The following is a 19,380-nucleotide window of genomic DNA, read 5'->3' on the forward strand; positions in this document are numbered from 1 at the left end:
TTCATTTATGGACTATAGTAGTGCTGGAGAGTGGTAAGGGAACAGTGTATGTCTGTATGTCAAGACTGAAATACAGACCTACATCTGGACAATTAAGAAAGTGGTATCTGCCTGTTCCAAAAGCCAGTCACTGAAATAAATGAATGGGTTCATAGTCTGTAAGAGCCAACCTCAGTATCAGCTCAGCGCTTCAACTAAACCATAAACCAAGCCTCTCAACAACTCCCAAAACTGTGTACAACCCACACTGCTCCTGCAGCGGCTTTTCACTTCATGCTCACAGACAGATGTAATTCTCCCCACTCTCCAGTGCTTTCTCCTTTCTAGAAAGCTTTCTAGCAGTCTTTCTGCTCCATTTTGTAACTGCTGGAAGAAAACGTTAGTTGATTAGTGGCAGAAACATTGCACAGTAATTTTAAAGTAGCACAACAGCTCAGGTCAGCTTCTGAATATACCTTGTCCTGCTCCTGCTCTAGTCCAGACTCCTGGACAGTCTGACTTCTTGTGGGATGAAGTTCTGACAGAAGAAATGGCAATGGGAAGGACTAAGACCCTTCATTCAGAAGAGAGAAATGCCAAACACTGCTCTTGCATCATTCTACAAATAAAACCCAAAACATCCAAGTCCTGACAGGAGAGAGTGGTTGCTAATGCAGGGGTTTTCTTGTGAATGGTAAAACCTAACAGCAGCTGCTGCGGGGATACTAAAAACCTAGATGCAGAGGAATTTTCCAGGTTTCTGCAGCATTCTGTGAAGTTCTCCTTTCTCATGCAAGCTAGCTGAAAACAGTTTGAGGTTTTTGTAAACCAAGACTTTATCTAACACCTACTAACTTGTTTTCCAGTTTTTGTTATGGTACATTGGAAGGTTGTTTTAAAATGGATGTTGTGGAGTCTTAGCCAATCATTCTGGGAGTGGTTGATCAAGGAACCAATAATGTCATGCCACTCTTGCGACCTAAGGCATATAATAAGATTTATAATTAATTAAATTGCCCATTTTCTCCTGAACTTGAAACCTGTGTCGTTCTTCTAGCCGTCCTCGGTACAACAGCGACACTGCTGTAGTGTCAGGATGCAGTTAAACACATCAAAGCTTGATGACCCTACCTCAGCCTGAAGACAGGGAATCTGGATAAAAGCAGCTTTACCTTACAAAGTATCATGTTTAAGAAAGGTCTCTAGGATGTGAGGGAAACCTGTAACATTCAGCAGTTGCCTAAGGAACTGAGAGATTCCAGCCACTGGCAACTTCAGGGGAGCACAGAGGGAAAGAACCAGTCCTAATGAAAGGACACCTTTTATTCCAAATACTACAGGCCAGCATTTATATCAGCACTGTCACAGTTTTGTCAGTCCTTGAGCACGATGCATCATGATGCTCATGAGCATCTCCAGTGTGAGAAGGTGTTACAATCAAGTAAAATCTCCCCAAGGTGGACACTGGCATGCTGTCTTCACTTGGATTCATATTTTTTATCAACATTTACCATCACATACCTGCCCTACTGCAAACATGGCATTCAGAGTGAACCTTCTTTGCTTAATCTCTGCTGTTTCTGTTCTTCCCTCTTAGCCCCATGGAGAGGGTGGAGGTGCAGCTGCGAAGATTAACAGTCAGTCTGAGGCCAGCAGGCTGTGGTTGGTATGCACAGTACAGGGGGGAAGTTGGGATGGCTGCAGAACACTTTGGTTAGGAGCTTCCCCTCTGGTCTATTTGCATCTGCTATCTATTCTACTGAACAAGCTCCTTTGCAATTAACATGTTAAAGCCACCAGTAGCAAAATGAAGAACACCTTCTCAAGGAATTCAAGGGTGTTTTATTTTTCAGACACCAGCCGATTGCATGAATCTTATGAAAGAAACTCACAATGGCCTTTGCCAGTTCTAAAACTAGGAAAAGAGCTGAGGGGAACGAAAATGCATCGTTGTGGCAGAGACCAAGGTTTGCTTCCCTTTTTACCTCTCTGGACAGCCTTATGCTTTGGGCCAGCAAAATGGTTACAAAGTCCCTGCATAGTCTTGTCTTCAGTAGTCTGTATGCTTTGTTCAGGTAAGTGTGGACATCCAACATACATGAATATGTATATGTCTATGAATATGACCAGTTGAATTAGATCACAGCAGCACAGCAGAGTCTATTACTCTTGTGCAGGCTTTCCTCACCACCTGTCTTACCCTCTGCATAAATGTCATCCACTTGGACTTCTGCTTTGATACAGTCTTCTGCTTTGATCTGGTCTGTTAGATGGCTAAGGAATTGGCTGGATGGCCATATCCAAAGAGTTATAGTCAATGGTTTGATGTCCAGGTGGACACCAGTAATGAATGGTGACCCCCAAGGGTTTGTACTTGGGACCAGCAGTATTAATCAGTGACACAGACAGTGGGATTGAATGCACTCTCAGAAGTTTGCAGATGACACCAAACTGTGTGGTGTGTTTGACATGCGGAAGGGAAGGGATGCCATCCAGAGAGACCTCAACAGGATTGTGAGGTGGGTCTGTACAAACCTCATGAAGTTCAACAAGGCCATGTGCAAGGTCCTGCATGTGGGTTGGGGCAATTACGAATAACAATAAAGACTGGATTGACAGCAGCCGTGGGGAGTAGCACTGGGGATACCAATGGATGAAAAATTAGACATGAGCTGGAACTGTGTTCTGGCAACCCAGAAAGCCAGCTGTATCCTGGGTTGCATCAAAAAAGTGTGGTCAGCAGGGTGAAGGAGGTGATTCTTCCCCTCTACCTCGCTCTCTTGAGACCCCACCTGGAGTGCTGTGTCCAGCTCTGGTTTAAGTAAGACATGTAAGACGGGTTTCAGAGGAGTGCCACAAAAAGGATCCAAGGGCTGGAACACTTCTCCTATGAAGAAAGGTCAAGAGGGTTGGGGGTTGAGCCTGGAGAAAGCTCCAGGGAGATCTCATTGAGACCTTTCAATATATAAAAGCAGCTTGTAAGAAAGACCAAGAGAGACTTTTTACCAAAGCTTGCAGTGACAGGACAAGGGGCAACATTTTTAAACTGAGAGTAGATTTAGATTAGACAAAAGTATACATTTTTTACTAAAAGGATGGTTAGACACTGCAACAGGTTGCCTAGAGAAGCTGTGGATACCCCAGAAGTGTTCAGACTCAAGTTGAACAGGGCTTTGAGAACACTGATCTAATGAAAGATGTCCCTGCCTTTGGCAAGAGTGTTGTATTAAATGGTCTTTAAAGGTTCCCTTATAACCCAAATTACTCCATGATTATATGATTCTTATGCATATATTCATTATTACAAGCATTCAAAAAATGTGAGATGTTGAAGTGCAACCAATGAGAACAAGTGTCAGACAAAAGACCAACAGGAAGAACATCAATTAAGGAGATAATTTGTTTCATTTTCCTTCCATGTCATTATCAGTTATCTAACTTAAAGATCACCGAAACAACTTCCTATGAAGCACCAGGAGATAGTCCACAGCTTTTTGTTTCTTAGTAGCTGACATGACCCATCTCCACGCAGCTAATAGCAGGACAAAGTCATTTTTACCCCCTCCTATTACACTGCAGCAGTCTGTAAGCTAGATCCCCATGATCTCAGCCATACAGGCCACAGCTGTATGAGGCCATTTCGGGTATAGTTTTCAATCTGGTATTAGATCAAGTCATACCGAAAATATAGTAAGTAAACAAGCTTGAAAAAGTTAATTAGAGGAAGGGAAAATGCTTAGGACAACTTATAAGCATTTTTGAACCATGGTGCACGTTAATCAAATTCTCTTGAAAGCCAAAAGGCTGTGTTCCCTGCTTTGATGTAAACCAGTCCATTTTCTGTATCATTAAGAAGGCTGAATTAGGGTATTAGCACTGCTGCCTATAAATCTCCAGGCACTACTGATGTTTTTAATTCAACACCACATAGAAGTGTAAGCATTATAGTGCTGTGTGGAGAACAGTATCTTGTCCAGTCACATACCTATAGGACAGCCACAGCTCTGTCTCTCATGAGCCCACACATGTAATGGAAAGTATCTGACCATCAGAAAGTCATAGCAGAGCTTGAAAGTATGAACCCAAGTATAACCAATGAACAGAAATGTTCATGATTTCATTGAAATAGTAGTTTTGAGACATACAGCCAGCTACTTCCCATGTAAGTAACATTTTAATGCAAATTTCTAATGACTGCCATGGCTTACCACAACTAAACTGTGTGAAAGACTTGGAGAGTAGCAGCAGGTGGAGAGAAGAGAAGTGGGATGAGAGCTCACATCCTTGATGCTGAAATAAATACAGGAGTTCCTCATGCTGTCCCTCTGCCTTTTCTGGCAGAAAAGCAGACCCCTTCTCAACCTCAGTACTTTCAGAGGAAAGTGAGACCATACCAATATAGTTGGGGTTACATGTGGCTTAATACTGTGAACCCTTCTGCTCTGGAAAAGAAGGTCTTTCCATCCTTTCCTAACCACTGATACTGCCATCTGGGGTTGTGGTTTCAGAGACCAGTGTAATATGACGTGTTTCCAGCTCAAAAATCCTGGCCCTAAAATCGTAAGTTCTCAGTGTTATATTACAAGATGTCATTTCCAAGAACATATATTCCAGGTATTTCCTGTTCTCAGGCCAATGAACGGCTAAGGAATAAACAGTTCTAGAAATAAACATTTGTTCAGTAAAATTGAATTAGGCTAGATCAGAAAAGTCAAGACCAAAAAAAAAAGGAAAATCTCTTCTTAACTTGCTTTAAATGTAAATGTTTACTTTTCTATAACAGGAAAGCAGTATAGCGTTTTATTTTCTCTATGGACCTGAAATGCTCTTTTCTTTTCTAAAACTTTTTCAGAGAAACAGCAAAATGGAGAAATCCTGGGTTATTGATACAGAGAATGAAATGTCCTGCCTCTCCAGAGGTCTGATGCAGCACAAGCACTGGAATAATACATTTCCTTAGATAGATTTACCACTGTTCCACCAGTGCTGGAAGGATTACCCTAGGGATGAGAGGTTCTTCACAGCCATGACACTCAGATTCATCAATTTAACCCTGTTAACCTATATTTAAACACAAAACCAAACAACCAATGCCAATGGCAAAAGTCAAGTATTCAGGACTCTTCTGAACTGGACTCTTCCTCTGCTCTCCCCCTCCCTGCTACTGCTTAGATTACTATACCCAAAATTTTCTCTTACAGTTATTCAAATTCTTTGTCTCTCTAATGAAGCTCTCTCAAAACTCGAACTTGTGGCCTGAACACCTGTGCAATGGAAACCAGAAGGAGATTATAACCGTGCCCAAAGCTGACCAAGGAGGAAGTGAACCATCATTCTTGAGCTTTTTATTTCCCCATGCCTCCCAGAGCGAGACTGCTGACTAAATGCCATGGTTAGGTGTGGAGTGAAAAATTGGTTCTCAGCCTTCCTTTAGCACGCTCAGCTCAGACAGAGTTTGCCACAGCACTGACTTGGGTCATTCTCTGCACCAGGTCGCTCTGCACGCATCTCTTGTATGTTTGTTTCTCTGTTAGAGAGACTTTAGTTGCTTCCTCTTTAACTAGACATGTCCACAGTTTCCACACAAGTCATCTCTGAACAAGATACTATCCAAAAAAAGACACAACAATATAGGTGTAGAGATTTTTGTAATGATTCACCCCTATCAAAGAAACCTACTGAATGTTCAAGGCATTACCTCAGACAAAAGTCCTTCTCGGAGTGTGACATGCTGGCATTTTGCACTGACAAACACAAGTCTTTTTTACAAGACTTTTTTCTCTACAATCTTCAGCTAAACTGTAAAACTGAAAAACAATAGGTTTTAATTTAATATTCTGGTAGTGCATAGCGAAAATCATTCTTTACTTTTGCTTGCTTGGTTCCTTTTTAAAAACTTTCTTTTCCCTTAGGGAAGTTAATTTTTGCAACACCTGTGGGATGGAGCACTAATCTGATGTTTTAACATGTGCATATCTGGAATTTTCAAGCCAATTTGTATCACCTTCTGAACCTTCTCAAAATATTGAAAAAGAGAAAGGCACAAGGGATAACCTCAAAAGATGCTAGAGAAGCATTTGCTGTTATTGTGGCCTGATTCTATCCTATTAAAGTACTCACAGTCAAAACAAGACTGAGTCAAACAACTCTGAGTATACTGATTAATTCCCATCTACTTGATTATAACAGTGTACTATTCCTACTAATTGCAGGTGGATGATCTCCTGAGTGTCCCAGCAAGACAAGAAGCAACAGGGAGAACATAGCTATACCTCTCTTGTCTTGCTTTAGAAGACCCATTCAGACTCTGAGATAAGAAGCTCATATCAGCAGGTAAGTTGAAAACTAGTCTGCCTAGAAGTTGAGCCGGTTTAACTTCAGCTGTTCTCTCAAACTGGGCTAGTTTATACAATGCAGATTGCTGCACAAGAAATCTTAGCTCAAGTTTAGGCTAAACCAATGTGAAAATTGCTTTATTTTCCCTGTGAGTTTTTTTGTTTTGGTTTTTTTTTTTGAGTAAAAACTGAATGCAAAAGCAACATCTACACTGAGATACCAAGGCTGCCCTGTGAGTTGTTTACATGCAATTAGCATGAGCTGCCCTTGCCAAAGTACCTCATACACAGAGGAGCCTGGACCCACCAAGTCAGGCTTACAGTGTAGCCCTTCTAGAAAACAACCTTCCCTTCTGGGCCAGCTTCTGCCTGGGACTCACAGAAGAAAAAGAAATGGTATAAATGGCTTAATGCTTGGAACAGGGAGCTGTGGGACTGTTTCTCTAAGTCCAGCTGTACTCAATATATTTCCTGGACCAGGAAGGGCTGGAATGAAAGCTGGATCTGTCAGTTTAGCCCAACTTCCAGGCTGGGACTGATAAAAAAAATATGCCTGCAGTAAGCATACGTTCTGCATTTATACATATTCCAGAAGGGTTCACAAACTGACTTGTGAGGAAATCAGATTAATCAGTTATTTTGGTGCTAGTCTGCATGCAAATGAACCTCCCAAACAGGCAGACGCCAAATTCAGATGTGCTTTTCAGACGAAGTAAATAAGCAGTCACAAAGTAATTTGCAAGGCTTATCTAAACCTGTTTAATCATGCTAGTAATAAGTTTGTTTTGAACAAAGTTCTACCCTTAGGAGAAAATGAGAAGGAAAAAAATGCAACTCCTACCCCCACCAGCCCCCACAGGAATACACACACCTTCTCACAGGGGATGGCAGCTGCTACATTTAGCTTAGCTTTCAGCTGAACTGAAGCTTTCCACATAAACATCCAGGACAGGGGCAGTGGTTAATACACCATAAGCTGCTCCAGAATCCACAGTGAGTCTTTGTGGATTTTGTTAAAAGGCATACTGAGTAAAAACAGTGGAGCAAGGAAATGTAAATGTTTTTCATGAGTCTAGATTCATACTATCAAAATATCCTAAATCAAGTTTATGAAATCTGAAAGGGAGTTTTGAGCTCTTGCAGCCCAAGCTGTATCTGCTTATCCACTCTTTAGAGAGTGGCTGACATGACGTCTCAGATGGATGGAAAACATTCCATAAGCAACTGCGGAGGGTGTGGTGGCACGGCAGCTTGCAGAGTAGCACAGAAAACACATTGATTCCTCCTGCCTACTGTGTCTCCTACTAGACCCAGTGCACCAGAAATGGCTGCTGTGACTCGGCAACAGCGAGGGTGGGTTTGAAATTAAAAGGAAATGGGTAGAATACCTACAAAGAGTTGGTTTGGTTTTTTTATTTTTCCAAGAGATGTTTACTGGTCACAGCTAACACTGTTAGACCACTAACAGAGGGGTTTAGCACAGTGCTTTCTCCTAGCTGCACTTGCCAGTGAGTCATGCTGCACACATGGACCTGATCTTTATTTCAGGGTGAAGACAGTCCACTGTTCTGTTCGTTTTAAAGACATAGCATGCAGAAATATGCTTCTGACTATTTTAAACATTTCTAACACATCCTGTTGCTGTAGTAGCAGAATAACAAGAACACAGCATTTAAAGTCTTGGAGGAAAAAATGTCAAGGCCTTTGTAAAATCTCCTGGTTTCTTTTTTTCTTTCTTTCTTTTTTTCATCTACTCAGAGAGCGATTTTCTTTTTTCTTGACTATTTTGAGTCTACAACAACAAGGTATAATTCAAACTGGTGTCTTCAGATATGGAAGCCAGAAGAATATATCAGTGACTCAGCTTGTGCATCGATAAGGTGTAGAATCACGTACTCAAAGTACAGGTTTATGTCAGACAGATGGCATTCATTAACAAACACGTAAAGCTAACAAGCAGTATGTTCCAGTCTACTATAAACTTCTCAGACAATTCAAAGCAGCACTAAAATAAGCACTATTTATGGCCACTTGCACTATAAAGGAAAACAGTTTCCTGGAATTCACAAGTGGGGAGATACAATCCAAGCCCACAAATGCTGATCCTGGGCCTTCTGAGCATATATTCAGAGTAAAATAATGCCTGCAAAGCACTGGAGACAAGGATACAGAAAGCTTCTATGATTTCTTATTGCTTCTTCAAGAGTCAGGCTAAAAAGGTATCAGAATGCTACTTTTCTGAACAAAGGTTTGGAAGGGGGAACCTTTTCCTCTCTGAGACTATGGACCTTATATACTGTTACTGCTGAAAAGAAAACCACAAAGATCCTTCAGGGGATGCGGGAGGAACAGCGACCTTTGCAGAGGACAGTTGTACCCAACGTAAGAGCGTTGGCCTTGCTGGTCTTCGGAAAAAATGCAGTGGCTGCAAGAGGACTGCCCAGTGCACACGCCACTTCAGTGACCCCACAGTGGCAACCAGGCTCTCTCTGAGAGCTCAGCACAGACCTGTGGGGCTGTAAATTGTGTGGGCGCGCACACGGCAGGAACAGAATCAAGAAAGCATAACAGTAGCTTAAAACTACAGTGCGTACTGCCACCCCCACTACATTCCCATGCCCAGCTGAGTGACAGGTATAGAAATAGCTGTCCTTCATCGACCTGCTTCACAGGCGTGTGCTCCGAAGTTATCAGCTCACATATGAAGCACAGGCAAGCCAACCTTTGTAAAAGTTTCTTTTAAATACTTGAGATACTGATACAGAGACATTATTCAAAGACAGCTATTAACAGCTGATACTTTGAAAAGAAGCTTCCAAAAATCTGTTTCTTGTCCTGTGATAAGCCACATGACAAGGCACGTCATTCTGTAAAGGAGGTAGGGAAAGTGTTTAGCAGTGTGGGAAAGAGAGGGTCAGGACTACATAATTTATTTGTTTGTTTTCCTGCTTGAACAACAGGGCTGCAGAATGACACAGAACCAAACGGCTATAAGCATAACTGAGATTTGTTCTGCTGAGCACAGTGTTAATACAAAAATGTAAAAGCATTCTCGGCCAATGCATGAACAGATTGGGATGCAGGTCTTGTAAGAGATTTGGGAATAAGCTTCTCTGAGGTTCAACAAAAGGAGGGTCAGCGCTAGGTGCAAGAAAGTTTTGGTCATCCAAAAGATTTTATGAGATCTGACAGTAAGTTCTCTCCAGTTCTGACAACTTAAGACATACCCAGTCCAACAGACAGGCAACACCTTCTTATTCCATGCTACTTGGCTGTGGTCTTACTATTCATCCAGCATTTCCCAAGCACCTCCCTCTATCCCACTGCTGAGTGTCTCTCGGCAAGGCAATACCTTCAAAAATCAGTAAGAGCCTATTCCTACTAGTATGGAGTGTGAAAGCTAATGCTGCTGCATGAACTAACAGTATGCTTAGAGAGTTTTTGGCCAGGATTTTAATGAGGATGGCAAGTATTCTTCTGGATAACTTACGGGGTGCTATTACAGAGAGGTTCTGTGATGCTGCAGCTGCTGAAGACTTCATACTTGCAAGTGTGCACTTTGTCTACAACTTAGATGATGTAGGAACCCAGGCTGGGATATTTCCTGCTTTCTCAGCTATTTTAAGAGAGGGGAGGTAATCACATGTGGTTTTCTTACAAGTTCTCTTTCAATACTTGAGTCCTTGAGAACCAGCCCTGTTTTCATTGGAATGAATGAGCTTTTTGTCACTGACCTCAGTTTGACCCCTGAAAATTTACTAGGGACCTCACTGCTATTGTAGCTTGGCACCTTGTGATCTGAAATTTATTTTTAAAAAATATTTATCCACATTTTTCTGAGCACGCTTCTGAGATAGAAAAGTTTCATATTCATCTTATAATACAAAGAACTAAGACAGAGAAGGAGGATGGGCTGGAAGTCCAAAGTGTGCTAGGTGTCTACAAAGCTGACTGCAAGTATCTACATGATAACTAATTTCCTCAGTAAAGCAGGGTATGCTGAGCTAGCCATGCCATATATACTGAAATGTGCTTGGCACTATGCTTCCCTAGGCAGGAACTGTTTCCTCAGCCTTCTTCCTCAGTGGGGCCCAACTCAGTCTTTGATAACCTTTAACCTGTTTGAGGAGGAAATGCCAGTCACTTCCACACAACAGTCTAAATGTTACAGGTCTTGCCAAACTGTACAAACCCCAGAGCTGGTTTTCAGCTGCCTAGTTTGGATCAGCAATTTAAACCTCACTGAGTATGCCAAACAATGTTGCTGGGGTACTCCTGCTGGTTTTCCTGCTGTGTTAATGCATGCATGTGATTGCTGGTTGAAGACACAGAAGTGACTCCACAAGTGATGGCTCAGGCACACATCTAGGTGCCACAGCTCACAGAAGCAGGGCAGTCTGTAGGCTTGGCAGGTGTCCTCTCAGCCTGACAGCTTCCAGGAATGCAGACTCACTACTCTGCTGCCAGGGAGCTGGGGATCCCAAGACAGTATAAGGGACTCCTTTGGGTAACAAGGGTCTTGAAAACTAGTCTTTTGATAATTTGTAGTTGGACACATCAATTCCTTTCACCATGTTTACCAACACCTACTGATGTGTGTCCAGTGGTCCTGGATTGCAGAAATCTGACCATCTGCTGTGGATGAGTGGAGGACGTGGTGCCTTCCCTTTGAGGCAGAGATGGAATGTGCCCTTAGCTTATAACTGCACCCACAAAGGCAAAACCATGCCTGTATTCAGTTACCTAAATGAAATCTACAGTTTTTGTCCTACATAATGTACCTGAAGTCATGCGAGGAGTCTGTGCTGGCAGAAAACTGTGATACATCATCTGAGCACCTCCCCGAAGCTCTAACCACTGGGAGAGATTTCCTCTCAGCAGGAACAGGATGGGAGGTTTGAGCAGATATTCAATTAACTTTGAAACAGTAAGAGTTTTTGAAACATTTGGCCTGTAGCTGATCAAGCTTCTTGACAAGGTGGTAGCTGCCATGTCATGTCTAAATTCTGTGTGGAGATCATTGATCATTAAACTAGTCCTAATCTCATGTTTTTACAGGCTATTTAGAGAGAGAGTCTACCTACCATGAAGAATTATTTGGAAGGCACATTGACTTTTATCCTGTTGGTTGGATAATAACTTCATTAATGCTGATCTATCTCAGTACAACCACAGGCTTCTGTAGTTAGTTACCTTTGATGACAGTGGTAATAGCAACAGCTCCCATTGTTTGCAAAATCCCTCAAATTAGAAGTGCTACTAGGAGAACTGATGTAGCTCAGTTCTAAAAAATAATATTTTTTCCCTGACAAATACAGGAAACTGGAGTTAGCTGGCAAGAGGGATGGGAGAGGAGGGCATACAAATAAATACTATTTCAATAAGATCATTAAAGCAAGTAAAACTTCAGGTAATTTCCTCTAATTCTGCTGACAGTAACTGATCTGGATTATGTTTTGTTTCAAAATAGTGCTGTTGGGGAGAGATAAGCACAGTGTGAGAGCAGTAAAAGAGTTTTTGAGCACAGATACCTCCAGAACGAATGTGTGCTGTCCCTTTAAATCTTACAAGCTTTAATGCTCCAGCTGCTGGAGGGGATATTCTGCAACATTTGAGGCAGATTCCTAATTGAAACTGATCTGGTTTGTAGGCAGGAAAAGTACATGTTTATATTTAAGTATCTTCTCCTTGGGCAGTTAAAATGTGTTTTCAAGAATCAAGCTACAATAGAAGCTATTAAATTCCCCAGCATTTTCCAACCACACACAATTGCCCCAAATAATTCCTACTCAGATTCAAGGAAAAATGATGGTAAAACTTCTGATACTATGATGAGATCAGTTGTCGGCAAGTGCTAGCATTTTAATGACAACCATAACAGTAGTTCATTAGCGCTATTAGATCAAGCAGATTTAGCTGGTGTGGAGTGTATTGGTAACCAGCTACTTACTCAAAAGAAATTCTTATCTTAAATGAGAGCTAGGAATGGAGACTTACCAGCTCTAAGAACTTCCTCACCACCTGTCTTTGTTTTAAGTTAGTTTCACCATCCAGGTTAGCTGTTTCTATATGGCACAGCCCATCAGGATCACTTGAGGAGAGCAGCAATATGTCAGCAGGTATAATTTCATTACAGCGAAGCTGCACAAAGTCTCCGACTTTCACTTCTTTCCAGTATCTGCTTATGTATTTCTTCTCATTTCTGAAAAAAAAAGGACATTTACAAGACTTTTAAATTTAAAAATTGCACAGACTGAGATCCTTCTGATAAATCTGGTTTGATTTGTAACAGGAATACCTGTTATAGGAGTGCCTTTCAAAAGTCCTCAGGAACTCTCAATTTACTCTAGGAAAAGTCAATGCAGAATGCCAAGAGGCCATTTCCCAGTGACTCAGAACCAGGTCTGAGTTACCAAGACCCTCTTTTAAGATCCAGAGAAAAATCATGTTGATGTCAGACTTGACTAAGCAGGGTAAACAGAAGCTTCACACATTCTCCTTTCTCTCCCTCCATGCTCTGAGTCACCCATATGACCCTATGAAGGGGAGAGGGCCAATGCCCATACTGTGTGAAAAGGAGTCACTTTTAGGGCAAGAGAGGAAATGAGAACAGGTCTGGGCACAGGACACCTGCTTGGAATGGGTCCTGAATGTTCTCCCTCATGTGCCACCCTCTGATGCACCCTCAGATAGGCTCCCCTTGCTCTCTTTTTCCAACAGGGACAAACTGTATACTGCTGCACGTCATATCTGAACAAGGATCCCTAACTGAGAGGAATTTCCACTATCTATCACTAAACCTAGAACTACAAGGACATGTTGTGTGGTAAAATGCAGTCCTAGCTGCTCTACTGGGAAAGCACACTCTAATTTCTTTTAAGTATTCCTACTCTATTTCCATTCTAGCCAGAGTGCTGTGTGTTACATAGCTAATTCCTGCTTAGTTACCCTGAACCTTTCATTTTGGAGTACAAGCACTAAACCTCTCTAGTTTTAAAGGTCATGCTAGTTTGCTACTTTTTTATTTTTTAAATTTTTCTTGAGAGTAAGAGGGAAAACGAACACAACTGCTTAATTAATTTTAGCTAAAATTTCAGATTTTAGTTTTACAGCAGGCACAGACTCATGTGCTTTCTTGGCATTTGTGGAAAGTGATTTATTTTGTTGTGATTTTGGAAGAAATAAATTTCAAAACAGCCCCAATATTGACTTGGTAAAATACCTCCTGAAAATGGGAAGCTAATATTCTGACACTTTTCTAAGCCATTAGAAGGCCTTTTGCTGTGTGAGGACCAAGATGATTGTCAATGCTGGCACTGTCACCAGAGACTGTCTCCTGGGACAGCACTTTAACTGGCAGAATGGGATTCTGATGAGGGGTGGGGAGAGGTGGTGACAGCTGTTTTATGTTTTTTAAAGTACATTATTTTAAAATACATCACTTTCAGCAGTAACGTGAATAGATTTGTAACCACGTGGAAACAGGGAAGTCCTGACAACATTGTTACTTCGGAGTTACTGATAGTCATGCCTTCACTGGTGTTAGAGGAATTACTAACTTAATTGGCATTTATTCATGTATTTAGCCAAAATCCTGAACGATAAAGGGTCAGGTAGCTTAACAAGGATGTATCAGATCAGGTTTTATACCCCATAATTTCTTCATTGTCTTTTCATAACATCCAGTTTATAAGGGAAAGAATGAAAATTATGGCTGTGATTTCTATTTTGATAAAACCTGAAAAGGATTAGTACAAACCAAGTGTAAAACATGATAATCTAACAAAGGCAGGTAATACACTTACTAGGTGTTGAAATTACTCATTTTCTTCATAATCACGCTGAAACAAACATTTAATTTTCTCTGCTAATGAGTATGAATTGCTTTGAAACCCAGTGTGCCATAATACAGTACAAATTACTGCACTGCAGATCTGAAGCGTTTGTTAGCTCTGCAATCTGTAACTCTGAATCCCTTTACATGTGTCTGTTGTTCTTCATCCTTTTTAATTTAACTGTGAAACTGGGTGATGTATAAATGTACAAGGAGCAGCAGTACAAAAGCACGATCATGATAAAAATAGAAAGTAGTCCCATACTATGCTATAAGCACTACTATTTTTTATTTAATTTCTATTGTTTGAAAAGCATTGCTATTTTAGCATTTCCTCATCTCACATGCTTAGCAACTGCCACAGCTATGTACACTGTGGCAGGAAGGGTGGATATCAAGCAACACAAGGAACACAAGTGAACACAAGGCCAAATGGCTTGAATAAATGAAGTTGTTCAGCCTGGAAAAGAGAAGGTTTCAGGGAGACCTTATTGTGGTATTTCAATATATAAAAGGGACTTGTAAAAAAGACAAGTTATTACCAGTGCCTACAGCCACAGGACAAGGGGTAATGGTTTTAAACTGAAAAAGGATAGATGTAGATGAAATGTAAGGGAGAAATTTCATATGGTGAGGCTAGTGCCCAGTGAAGCAGTCTATGACCCATCCCTGGAAGTGTTCAAAATGGGGCTTTGAGCAACCTGATACAGTGAAGGGTGTCCCTGCCCCTGGCAGGAGTATTGGACTAAGTGATCTTTAAAGGTCCCTACCAAGCCAAACCATTCTATGATTCAATAAATCTATGAATGTAAGACCTCTTGGACATGCACCAGGGCCCCAGGGCACAGCCCCCTTCATTAGGCACACGGGAACAATTTGGCCCTGTATTCCACTTGATCAGCTCTTTGCTAACAAGGGTCAATAGTGGATGGAAAATTACTGTCTTCATGGAAAATTACTTCCTCATCCTCTTTAGACCGGGTTGCTCTGTGTCCTCTAGCAGAGCTCTGAACTGAGACTTGTCTCACTGCAGCCAGTGAGTGGTCACTGCAAGCATTCTCTGCAGAGTATGGCATGATACCATCTTCACTGGGTGGTTTGGAGACTATCTGGACCATGAATACATCAGGTCCTATGAAGCTTTCCTTTAACATGTTCAGCCCAGTCCTCTGAACATGCAGGTTAGCTCACCTTGGACAGCCATCATAACCTGCAGCCACTACACACACACCAAGTGACCCCATTGATAAGGTTAAGATTTTCCCTTTGATTCTGCAGAGACAGAACTTTGTTGTCCAAGTTTTATATTACCTAGTAAATGTTTATTCTTGCTGTTATATTGTGCCAGTAAAATTATATAATATAGAGAGTTAGAAATGCCAGACTTTCTGTAAGAGAAGGAGCCCAAAACAATGGCAATACTGCAGTCACAGTACACGGCTCTGTGGTGGTGCATTCCCTACCCCTCCTGGGCTCTACTTCCTCAAGCCTGCTCTACAATTTCAATAATCCTTGTTAGGCCTTTGTGTAATGAGTTGGGTGCTGAAATGTTCCTTGACCACACCAGGAACTCTTGCATGGCTAAGGTGGAGCGGCACTGTTCATATCAGGGACACCTGCTGCCTGACCAAAGGAGGGGAACAAGAAATAACTGGTCATCCCCATATAGCCTTGGAACATTACCCACCTGAATCATAACCCCAGTGAAACTGGGCTTTGGGATAATTTCAGTAATTATCAACTTGGGTTATAGTCAGGATGGAAATGGACTAATGAAAAAAAAGCCAATCATCTTGTGACCCTATAAACAGTGGTCCTAAGTGAGGCCCTTTGAGTTCTACCAGACCACAGCAGGCTGTACCAGTGTGTCCCTCAGAGTGGGATCCTGCTCAGAGCTTGCAGACTGTCATGCTGCAGTACTGGGAGGACTGTCACCAAAAGCTGGTGAGTCAGCCTGGGCCAACATCCCCCAGCCCGTGACACTCAAGCCTCTCCCACTGAGAAATGCTAAGACATTCAGTGTGAGTAATTCACTGACACTCCCGTGAAACAAAGTGGAACTTTAACAAGTACCTCTGTGCATATATATAAATATACACACACGCGCACACACACCCTACAGATAACTGAGTTACTATTTTGATTAAGGTTAATCCTATTGAATCACTTTGTAAATATTAAATTAGTCAATTATTGAGTGCTGCTAAATCCTTCAGACATAAACCGCTGCCCAGGTCTGAGGCTAAGACTGGACTCAGCCACACCTAGGCTGCCTCAGGAGTTTAGAAAGCAAGAATCTTGTGACTCAACATCAGGATTTCCCTATTAAATCTTTTAGATATCCCGTGGACAAAGTCTGAGATGAAGTTTTGGATTGAGCTGCACTTAGGTTCCATTAGAAGTTTAGAAAGCAGGGGGTCCACTCCATAACTCATGACTCAATGGGGAAATCTCTCTTACCCCTTGCACCCTTACCCTTACCCTGGCTCTTGTGTAAATCATGCAAAATTGATTATAATTCTACTTTCTCTCTATGCTTCATCTCTGTAGTAATAGAGTGAACCTTGCCATCAAACTCTGTTACGTCATGCTTTCACAAATTTATATTAAAACCTGCTTTTGGTAATACCTTTGATTGTGACTCCTGAAGTGGCCTAAACCACTCACTTGTGGCAGCTGCAGGCACTGTTTGCAAGGGACTTTTAACAAAAGCTTTTGGCAAGTTTAAGTAAACATCAGCAAACCTCTCGGAATATTTTGTTGAAAGGCTCAAAGAATTCTGTCAGGAACACAGGAATGGGAGGCAGCATCTCAGTGAGTCCAGTCCCCTGAAATGGTCACTGGAAACTCTGACATGGATATTAAGCCCAGAAGCTGACACCCCACAACTCTAGTTCTACCTGCCCTCATTTATCATGAGCCTGAAGATACATTTTATTACCTACAATACACCTAAGGCTAATACTACAAGAAACAAATGCTGCAAACCATGATGAACCACAGGAAGAAGTCAGAGATACTAAATCTTTCAATCTTGGGAGAGTTAGATCTAAGTCCTACAAATCAATATGCTACCAGGAACTAATGCCATTCAGCAGAAGGAATAGATATTGTTGCTATTCTCCATTTAAATCACAATGATGAACTATTAATTTCAGACAGCTATGCTCAGGTATTATAATGTGTTATGTTGAGCTCAAATATTAAAAAAGTGCATCCTCCTGCACACAACCTAATCTTTATCAATACGCTTGCATGCAAAGAATGTATCTGTCAGCTGTGATTTAAACAGTCACGTGGGTTAAATCTTCATGCTCGTCTCTGCCACAATTGGAAGTAGAACTTTCCAGTGCTTTCACTTTTCTGAGCATATTGTTACAGGTAAACACTACAGAAATCTAAAGATGAATAGCTGAAAAGTCAGCTGGTACAGCTGCATTGACATCAACACTTTTGTTAGCCAACAGCAGATGTGGCCCTGGCAGGAGTCAAACTGCAAGGATAAAGTGCCATTATCCTGGCATATCTGCTCTTGAATATACACAGAAGAGTCTGAAACACCCTCTCAAGTGTATGAACACAGAGAAAAATACTTTCTTTCCTATTAAAAATTTGCATTAGTCTACCTATTGCATATATTTGGCCAATGCTCTGTTTTGAGGCAGAACAGCCTGCAGGTGAGTGCCAAATTTGAGACTGACTTTGATTAGCAGCAAAACTGCTACTTGGTTCAGCAAAAACTGAACAAACAAAAACTATTGATGATTTTTTTTTTAATGTCAGTTTCTAATTTAGAAACACAGAAACTCATAAATGGCATTTCCTTTTCATATTAATTATGCTTTTTCTTCTTCTGGTCTCCTTTGCAACATGAGATGATAACGATCATGCCCATAATTTTGCTTTCTGGACATGTAGACACCACTTGATATCTGCAAAAGGCTGAAGATTTTCAAACTGTCTCCATTTAGAAATTACAAAATTAATTGTTTACTTCTTTTGAGTGTATTTTAACTATTTGGGCATAATAAGGAATTATTAAAAATTACTTAAGATAACTTCTATATATATGTATATAATAATAACTTAAGATAAAACATATCTTGCCTTTTCTCTATAATTTCTTTTTTTTTAAGTTTGGGGAAATTATCATAAGCAATACTTGGCAAAGAAGTATGAAGGCCATAGAGCTGTAATCTGTTCCACTTGTGTAAGGTCTGCATACTAGAAATTTTATACATTAGATTGAGAGGATGGGGACTACTAGGTAATAAGTTCTTACTTCCTGTACTTCTCCACTGAAAAATATTACAGTTAATGAGTGGGAATGGCTGATGCAGATTTGCTTCATCAGATCCAGTGGCTGGGGCACCCGTGCTTCTATGTAGCGCTGCCCTAGCTTAGCCCCAGCATAGGCTCCTACATTCATCTCAGCAGGGCTTGTAAAATACGTGTACCAGAAGACTGGAAGATGTTCTCTTGTACTTTTTGGGGTGTTCAGCCTGTTTGACCTGGCTTACAGAGCATACCCCTTCTTACATACATTGCAGCTGCAACCCAGAGGTTTTCAAGCCTCTCAAAACATCCAGATAAAATGTCTTTTCCCAGTCCAAGCCCATCCGCGGACCTGCTTTTGAAGTAACAATCTTCTTTACTTCAAAAGAAATCTGACTCCTTTGCCTTCCCTGCCAGCTGAGGTTGGCCATTGAACCAGTAGGATTTTAAAGAAACAGCAAGAAGTTAAGTCTGTGGACGAGGAAAAGCTCTCTACAAAAGACACTCAAAGAGCTGTTGTACATGTACAAAGCATACTTTGTATCTGTTCTTGATGTCAGCCAGGTCCTTCCTTTTCATATCAGGAGGTAGAAATAGATTGGAGTAGCACAAAAGAATGATTCAGGTACATCTCTGCTCCCAGTGACTTAAAATACGTTCCAATCAATTGCCTACAAGTGCTGTGACAAGTCTTCTGGTTAGGAACTAAAAAAAAAAAACTTGGAGCTAATTAGCAGGGCCCAAGCAGAGCAGCAACTTCTGATGAAGAACCTCAAACTAATGCAAACACAGAAGTGTCACATCAGGCCAGACTATCTTTATCTTTTTAACATCATAGCTGTTTCTCCATAGGTCCTTCATGCTCATACTGTTTTCCCAAATCATCTGTTCTTTCTCTTGCCTGCTCTGGAGCCTCCACCTTCAGTCCCCCACCTCTCCCAACACCTGCAGGTGTGG

The 19,380-nt window shown here is 41.3% G+C and overlaps 1 protein-coding gene across 2 annotated transcripts in view; it reads right to left on the reverse strand.

The window, feature by feature from the left end:
• Positions 1–19,380, reverse strand: part of ATP10A (ATPase phospholipid transporting 10A (putative)) — a 116,102-nt gene that overhangs the window by 60,142 nt on the left and 36,580 nt on the right. For both annotated transcript variants that reach the window (XM_042041101.1, XM_042041110.1), the window contains exon 2: positions 12,312–12,516. In XM_042041101.1, coding sequence (XP_041897035.1) covers positions 12,312–12,516 — 205 coding nt within the window. The remainder of the gene's footprint in view (positions 1–12,311; positions 12,517–19,380) is intronic.

The sequence above is a fragment of the Corvus kubaryi genome, unplaced genomic scaffold (assembly GCF_017639235.1).
Source record: "Corvus kubaryi isolate FWS band 111438036 unplaced genomic scaffold, C.kubaryi_AGA036_p1.0 133, whole genome shotgun sequence".
NCBI classification, from domain to species: Eukaryota; Metazoa; Chordata; class Aves; order Passeriformes; family Corvidae; genus Corvus; species Corvus kubaryi.